General features: G+C 50.2%; 1 protein-coding gene across 1 annotated transcript; it reads left to right on the top strand.

Annotated features, from left to right (window-relative positions):
* The first annotated feature begins 352 nt into the window (after positions 1-352).
* On the top strand, positions 353-2,520 carry IER5 (immediate early response 5). The gene has a single exon (XM_041726752.1). The coding sequence runs from the start codon at positions 571-573 to the stop codon at positions 1,540-1,542; it is 972 nt and encodes a 323-aa protein (XP_041582686.1). The 5' UTR covers positions 353-570; the 3' UTR covers positions 1,543-2,520.
* The last annotated feature ends 6,183 nt before the right edge of the window (positions 2,521-8,703 follow it).

The following is an 8,703-nucleotide window of genomic DNA, read 5'->3' as shown; positions in this document are numbered from 1 at the left end:
CCTCATCCGAAATCAGCATCTGCTAAATGCGGTCCTGCTGGTTATTATCCGGGGCTGAAAGTTCGAGCGGTTCAGCGCGCTCGGGTCCCGGCAGCAAACCTCGCTGCGGACGCCGGCGCCCGCGGAGCGCAAGCCCCGACCCGCCCGGCCGCCGCCGCGCGCCGTCGCCCCCTTTAAGAGCCTGCTCCGCGGGGCTAACGTTCGAATAGCCCAGGCGCCCCTCCTCGGCCTCCGATTGGCCGCGCGCGGCGCACGAGGGCGCGCCGGCCGGCCCCGGAACGGTTGGCGGCCCTTCGCGATTGGCGGTCGAGCGGCCTATATAAGGCGCCGGGCGTCCGGCCGCCCCCAGTTAGCGACCGAAGCTGGGAGCGGGCGGCCGTCGGCGGCGGCCGGGAGCACGGCGCACGGCACCCGGCACCGGAGTCGTTCTCTCTCCAGCCTTCGAGTATCGACGGTCCCGCCGCGGACCGGACTCGCGGACGCCTCCCGTCCCCGGTCCGCTTGCGAACGTGAGCCGGGGAGCGCCCCCCGCCCCTCGCCTCGGCGCCAGCCCTGCGGACGGGAGGCGCGATGGAGTTCAAGCTGGAGGCGCACCGCATCGTCAGCATCTCCCTGGGCAAGATCTACAACTCGCGGGTCCAGCGCGGCGGCATCAAGCTGCACAAGAACCTGCTGGTCTCGCTGGTGCTGCGCAGCGCCCGCCAGGTCTACCTGAGTGACCCGTGCCCGGGCCTCTACCTGGCCGGCCCCGCGGGGAGCCCGGCGGTGCCGCCGCCGCCGCCGCCGCAGCAGCAGCAGCCCGGGGAGCCGGCGGCCGGGCCGCCCGCGGGCTGGGGGGAGCCGCCGCCGCCGCCGGCCGCCCGAGCCGCCTGGCCCGAGCCGCAGCCGCAGCCGCAGCCGGAGCGCCCCGCGGCCCCCGTCACGGGCGCCGGGGACGCTCCTCGGGGCGGAGAGGTGGAGGCGGCGGAAGCTGCCTGGCGCCGCGTGGAGGGAGCGCGCGAGGCGGCGGAGGGAGGAGCCGCGGGCCCCGCCGGAGGCTCGGACGGCTTCCCCGAGGGGCCCCGGGGGGCGCGCCGCCAGTGCGGCTGCCCGCCGGGAGCGGAGGACAGGCCCGGGGCGCCGGGCGCGTGCCCCCGACTGGCCTGCTGCGCGCCGCGGCCCGCCGAGGACGAGCCCCCAGCGCCGCCCGCCGTCGGCCCCCGGAAGCGAGGCGCGGCGGGCGTGGGTGGCGGCCCCGCGGGCGGCCCGGCGTCCGGCTCCAGCCCGCTGAAGAAGCCCCGCCGGAACTCGGAGGAGCAGCCGGGCGGGGCGGCGGCGGCGGCGGCGGAGGAGGAGGAGATGGAGACCGGTAACGTGGCTAACCTCATTAGCATCTTCGGTTCCAGCTTCTCGGGACTGTTGCGGAAAAGCCCCGGCGGCGGCCGCGAGGAAGCCGAGGGAGAGGAGAGCGGTCCGGAAGCCGCGGAGCCCGGGCAGATCTGCTGCGATAAGCCGGTGCTGAGAGACATTAACCCTTGGAGCACAGCCATCGTGGCCTTCTGAGCCCCCGGCGCCCCCTTGGGGAGGAGGCTGAGCCGCGGGGTGGCCCCGACGTGAGGCTGCGAGGGCGGCCGCGGGACCGTAGGCGCCGGGCGCGCGGCGGAGACTGTGGGCGCTGCCGGGCAGCACGGACTCGCCCCTGGGCTCGGCGGCCCTGCTGGGCCGAGCCTCCCCGCCGTCGCCTCTGGGGACCTGGGGGCGTGAGGCTCGTCGGAAGAGGACGATCGTTCACTTTTGTGTAGTGTTATGTCTGTGTACGTACGTGTGTCTTGTTGAATTAAGACTATTCTGTCCTTCTGGAATGCATCCCCCCTTTCCCAGGGCTTAGGAGATTGGGGGCAGACAGGGACTTTCCTCTGCCGGCAGCACCGAGAAGGAAGCGGCGCGGGGGGCCGGGGCTGGGGAGTTCCCCTTTCGTACTCGGGGGAGGAAGGGACTTTACACACACCCCTCACATGAAAGCTAGCACCGCACCAGTGCCAGGAGTGGCATTTCCTCACAGGATTTCCTAAGACTAGAGGGATTTAGTCTGGGGTAGAGACTTGTATTATTTCTCCCCCCCCCCCCCTTCTATCACCGAAAAACGTTTATACCCTGTGATTACTCTGGGAAAAGGGAATAATATGAGCGGCCCTTGTCTTCCCCACAGGGAAAAAAAAAAAAAAAAAGCTTGATGAACTTCACAGAAGAGTTCGAGCTTGGAAATATGGAGTTTATAGAGAATAGATATATTTTTAAAAGCTCTAGATCAGAACTACTACACAGTGCTTTTAAAAAGTGTTTAATGAAACAAAGTTTACAGACAGAAGCCCTAAGTGGAAAGACCTTATGGTTTTGTAGATACGGTGACTCCAGTCTTTGTTGTATAAAGGTTGGGGGAGCTGACAAGGTTTTTGTACAGTATTTTCTCCTCCGTTGTATTGATTTTTGTATAAAAATGTAACTTTACGTGTCTAACACGTATTAAATATTTTGAAGCAACTTAATTGCCTCCTTGTCTGTAATCACCTGTCTGGATTGGGAGAGAAGTGGGAGGAGGGGAACTGTGGTCAAGTGTGGTTCTTAATATCAGTCGAGCACAGCCTGGGGACATTGTTTGCTGGCTTCACTAAGTAGCAAGAGAGACACGTTTAAGGTTTCTCCCCTAGATGGGAGGATAGCTGTTAGATACTAATATCAGTGCCCAGCTAGTTTCTTGAAACCTGTCACTACAACTGCCTTTCCTAAAGTCAGTTTAGCCCAATATGATTTTCTACAGCCCAAACTGATGGTGCCTGATATTAAACAACTTTAGTGCTAACTTTTGAAGCCCTTCCCAAATGCAAAAATGTTATCACAAAAGCTTCCTTTTATTACCCTGTTAAACTGTATAACGTGGGTCATCTTTCAGCTTTTGTTGTTGAAGAAAAAAAAATGACAGGAGTGGGAGGCTTAATGAGACTAACTTGCCCAGTTAGATCCACCTCTGCAGTCCAGTGGATGTCAGGATGGAATTTCCAATGCTTTTTTAAATTTTATTTTATCTGTGGAAAGTAAATGCATTAGTGAAAGGAAATTGCTTGTGTCAAACTAGATAAGGAAGGAGGGCTAGGCAAATTCAGCTTAGCAAAACTTCCTGATCTGCTCAGTGTTTGGGTCGTGGTAAACACTTAGGTGATGACAGCCAAGTTATCAGTTGGTTTTACTATAACCACTACATTTAAGAGCTTTTTGTCTAAGGCAAATATTCAGTGTTCTAAAGGTATTCATTAATCTATTTCAAAAACAAATCAGAATGATAAAATAGTCTTGCTAGTACTTTAAAAGTTGGTATTGGCCTATAGCAGCTTATAAATAGGGTGTTTAAGAGGTGGGACAAATTGAGGTTCAACAAAGCTTTACATAAGGGTTATGGCCGTTGTACAGAAGGAGCAAATGAAAGGGTGCTTTGGTGTTCCTAAAGTCTTGATTGTGTGAACTTCTGTCATAGCTAAACTAAGCAGGCCAGTGCCTTAATTTTTTTTTTTTGATCAATCTATTAGTGATTCATTAAGCATAAGGAAATTTCTGCTTTATTCTCTTATCACCATAATAATATGTTAATAGAATTAAACCTCTAGTAAGGTTCTTATTAAAATTGACGTTTTTCTTTCAGAGATTAGCTACTTGAGTTCTGTTCTAGGCACAAGAGCTCCATTGAGTGCTAACTGCTTCAACTGAAGAAGGGGTCCAGGGCCTTAATTTTGTAAACATTTCCTGTTGCTAGAAAGCAATTAAGCTTTAACAGCTATCTCAGTGCATTTTTATATTTGAAAGGGGGTAACATTTGGTGTGTTTAATAAGAGTTGATGTATTTTGGATAAAACCAAAGTTCTGTTGATTGTTGTTTTCACATTAAGATGAGCCATGAGACCACGTTCTCTTTAGAGAATGTAAATAAATGGACAGACTTGATAGGGAGACATAGCTTTGAGGGAAATCTGAAAAGATCATTGTTTTTGTTGCAGAAGGAGTATAGTGCAATGGTTAGAGCATGGGCTCTGGAGCCAGGCTTCCTGGGTTTGCATCTTGGCTTTGCTACTTATTAACTGAGGAACTCTATAGACAGATTACTTCCTTTCTCTCTGCCTCAGTTTTATCAAATGTGAAATTGAGATAATTTTGGTAGGGTTGTGAAAATGAGTTAATGCCCCTTAAGTTCTTGGAAAAGTGAGCATACGTATTGAGTGCTCAGTTGTTATCATTGTTAACTTAGAAGTGAATTTTGTGTAAGTCAGATATATTCTTGTCAAAGAATTGTGTATATTTGTAAGAAAGGTGAGTAAGGGAGAATCTATTTTAAATCTGGCCTCTCTGTGAATGCTGGATGCTTTTATTCTTTGAACACTTGGCAGTTAGAAAGCTTAGTTGCATCAGCATGGTTTTGCTGTTCTGTATGCCTCACACCGACTCCGACTTTCCTGATTGTATCAAACAACTCTATTTTCAGAAGAGTAAGCAGGAGTGAAAACACTCAAGGAGCAAAGATCTTGTTGACATACAAACGCTTTCTGTGGATGAGTAAAGAAAAAAAATAGCCCACAGAGTTATTTTTAGCCTGAATTGCTTGGGCATAGAGTGTTTCTTAAGCCATGTTAATTGATAGGTCCTGGAAAAGAGCCTTCCTAGTGCCAGGATGGGGTTATCACAACTAAATCAGACTCACTGTGACCAGAAATGAAGCTATAGTTTTAGTACCTAATCACTTCTTGACCACTTTGGGAGGGACCTCTCTTGATCAAATTAACGGTAGTTGTAGTCTGGGGGGAAAAATTTTGTCACGTAAAAACTAGTTATTTGAAGTGCATTTTGATGAGTACTCCAAGAAGATCACATTGATAGTGGATAAAGGTGATACGTCTTAGTACAGTACTTCTTAACCATGTCACTTTAAAACCTGCCTGCCTTCTCAGAAACCACTGATTGTATTTGGGGAAAGCAATTAATGATAGAAAACTTGAACTGCTCCTCCAGAGTGACTGGGTTTTCTCTAAGGCACCTAGTAGAGTAATAATAACGCTTCTATCTGTATCATTCATCACTGATTGGATTTGGGGATGAAAAGTGAAAAGGAATGGGCTATTTAGCAACATTGGCAGAATGCTTCTCAAACTAAAGAACTAGTAAATATGGGAACGGAACTAATAATGACAAAACTCCATTTAATCACTGGATTAGTCCGAGTCTCTTACCTCAACTTGCTAGGCATGACAACTCAGAGCCTGTGAGATGCAGTCGAAAGGCTAATACCCACTGCAACATGGAGTTTGATGGACATTTATTTTCTTACACTTTTTTAAAAAGTAAAGTTAGTTCAGTTCACTGAATAACCAAAGAACTTCTGATCTCTTGCCCTAAATATTCTTGTCCTGTTTGTGAATTTTTTATTCTTCTAGGCTTGCTTTTATCCCAGCAGTTACTGAAAGAAGACGAGAATGAAAAGAAACAGTGATCCAACCCTCCCGTGACTATGAAAGAAGCCATTACTATTAGGTGCAGAACTCCGGTGGGAGTGAGGTCTGCTTCCCAGGATTCCTGGCACTCTTTCCAGTAATGAGCAGTTTGTTTCTCAGCCTTTGAACCATTATTCACATTTAAAATTCTACCCAGTGGAAAGCCTTGGGAGGAAAAATATAGTAGAAGTAGAACTGATGTTAGGAATCATTGTGATCTTAACTCATGTCCTTGGAGTTTTCCAGTAACAATTCTTGAGGGTAGAGAATATGTGAGAGCAGAAACTGTAAAAGAATACACACATCTAGTAGAATGCCTCCTTCCTGATCCAAACAGTTTTTCCCAAGGCCTGCCCCCACTCTACGCACACACCTCCCCCCACCCCAGCAGGAACGAGGGTTTTAAAAATAAAACCCTTCTCTAGCTCTCTCTCAGAGGAATATAGCCTAAAGCATCTTTGCTGGACTTTATCCTGGGGTTTATCTCAGACATTTGGAATCTTACAAGCAGGGAGGGAGAAGCCTCCTGGGACTACATTCCTAAAAGGGCCTCTCCCTCTCCCCAGCTCTCCAGATCAGCAGCGTCCTCCACCACTGGATACTGCCCACATATGGGCAGGTGAGAGTGTATTGGCTGATTATCAGCCTTTGAAAATTGCAGGAAGAGCTGATCTCCTTCACTATCACTGAGCATTTTCAGCAGGTGATTCTCTTAAGGGTCTAGCAGAGAGTAGGCCTATGATATTTCTTGATAAACCTATTTTATAAAAGTAAGTTTTCTGGGACCTGGTCACAAGAAGCTCCTATGCCTGTATGATAAGCCACATCCCTAATTTAGAGAATTAGAGTAAGACTCCGCTTCCCCCTTTTCTACCCATTTAGCACCAAGTCAGCCCTGGTCGCCCTCTGCTTTCTCCCTATGAACTGGGCCTCTGCCAGGCTGCCCCAGCCCATCATTCCACTAGATGCCAAGGCGGGGCTCCTTTCAGTTTTTCTAGAACTCAGCAATGTGCCAAACACCATGTGTTCCCACCTGCTCATTTTTCGATCCATTCAATCTCTCAAGGCTTGGGGCAGGGCAGCTGCTGGAAACTGGCTTTCTCTGAGGTAAAAGAAAACCATCCTATTGCCTCTGCTCAAAGCACTGAGGTGGTCTCTGAGAGGTAGGATTTCCTTTGGCTACTCTCTCCATACGTGATTCTTTCCTGGATCATGTTCGAGATTTTCTCCAGGTTGATCCACAACTACGGGGCTATTTCTAGCTAGTCACAGCATCACCCTGCTCTCTGTGGCATAGACACTTCCTTCAGTGCTGTAGCTGTTTGTCTTTCCTATCTGTCTGGGTCCTCCTCTTCCCTTTCTCCACCCTCTCTTGACGATCCTCATGCTCATTCTTTACCTGAGGAAGAGTCTGAGTGCCCAGGGAAGAGCTGTGATTGGGAATGCTACCGCCAGCTAAGATGGAGTGGAGTTGGATTTCTTGACCTTGAGACGTGGAGAGTCTCCGAAGACTCGACGCCCCCAGAGATCAAGCCACAGCTGTGGTAGCTGGTCGCCCAATCCCGGTGCCTCGCCAGACCCCCAATTCCATCATAATAGCAGGGGGCGGGTATGGGAGTATCCATCTAGAAACAGGAGCAGCTGCTGAAAAAGAGCCTGGCTTGTGGCCAGATGGAGGGAAGGAGAGGCAAAGCCAGGGGAGCCCAAACTTGGGCTACACAGCATTTCCGCTCCCCCTTTCCTGGAACTGCATGTGCCGCTTTTTAGAACAGATAATGAATCACAGAGCTGCCCTGATGAAGAAATCCAAAAGTGCCTCTTTGCCTTGTCTCCCCCATCTAGGCTTTGATTGATTAATAGAAAGTTTTTACAATGAGTTACCAGAGATGGGAGTAGGGGAATAGTTGTACCCCCCCTGGAATCATGCAACAGAGGTGACCAATAGGAAGTGAGCTAGACTGTGTGAAGAGAGAGTGCGGGGTGCGGCGGGGGAGGGGGGCAGTCATGGGGAGGAATTGCCACGGAGTCAAGTTCTCCTGCTCAAGAGGTCTGCTGTGGGCCAAGTGAATCCAGGGCAGGAGCACCCCACCCGCTTTTTTCTCCTCAGCTTTTCTCAAGCTGCACCCATTTTCCTCAGACAATTTCCAAGTACTATTTTTGGTTTGGAGAAGGGTGAAAGTGCCTTGGCATCTGCATTTATCAGCTTGCTCTCTCTGTGACCTACTTTAGAGACTGGAGTTGCTTTTATTTTTTTATGGCTACGAGAGAAATCCCTGAAAGCAAAAAAAAAAAAAAAAAAAAATCCAGCTTCAGAAGCTGAACTTAAGGTCCATGGGACACTGGCATTGAGCTGGTTCTTATTCTATGATTTCTGTGGTTTCTCTCGCCGTTCCCCCACCCCACTTCCTCCTCACTGTGTCTTTTTTAAAAAGGTGCTCCTAATCTGCTAAGAACAGTTGTAAAGCTGCCGTGCGGGGGCGATTCTGGCTTGTGAGCTGGCCCAGCTGTCTGCCTCCCAACCTTTGAGTCACCTCAGCATCAGGCATCTGGCCTCCTAACATGGAATCCGCAGCTCCTGAAGGCTCCTGATCTTGCCTATGAGAGAAGGAGACAGAGAGGGGAGAGTCACCTACTTCGCAGTCAGGAAAGAGTAAATGAGGTCCAGAAAGTGAGTAGGTCATCTTGAGCAGTCAGGTGAGAATCCAAGCAGGGGCGGTGTTAAAATCCACCCTGGACCAGTCCTTGGGACCCCTCCGAACAAGGAAACTTGCGGACCAGAATCTGAAATGTGACTCACTACTTGGAGAATCATTCACTTTTCTTGGTTTCTATTTATAGTCCCCCCCCCCCCCAAAAAAAATATCCACTGGCCTCACTATTGTGATATGAAGCTAAATTAGTGTTTGTAAAGCAAAGCTAGAAGATATTCAGCCCTGGGGTCTATCAATTCAGTATTTATAGGAATACCCAGAAGGAACTCATCAATGAGGAAGCACAGATGCAAACAATAGCATCCTGGTTCTTAAATTGGATTAGGTTCCAGATGAGCTATAAAAACAACACAGAAGGGATCCCTGGGTGGCGCAGCGGTTTGGCGCCTGCCTTTGGCCCAGGGCGCGATCCTGGAGACCCGGGATCGAATCCCACGTCAGGCTCCCGGTGTATGGAGCCTGCTTCTCCCTCTCCCTCTGCC

This window comes from Vulpes lagopus, chromosome 1 (assembly GCF_018345385.1).
Source record: "Vulpes lagopus strain Blue_001 chromosome 1, ASM1834538v1, whole genome shotgun sequence".
NCBI classification, from domain to species: domain Eukaryota; kingdom Metazoa; phylum Chordata; class Mammalia; order Carnivora; family Canidae; genus Vulpes; species Vulpes lagopus.
Note: the sequence above shows the minus strand (reverse complement) of the source record. Positions and strands in the feature narration are given on the sequence as shown.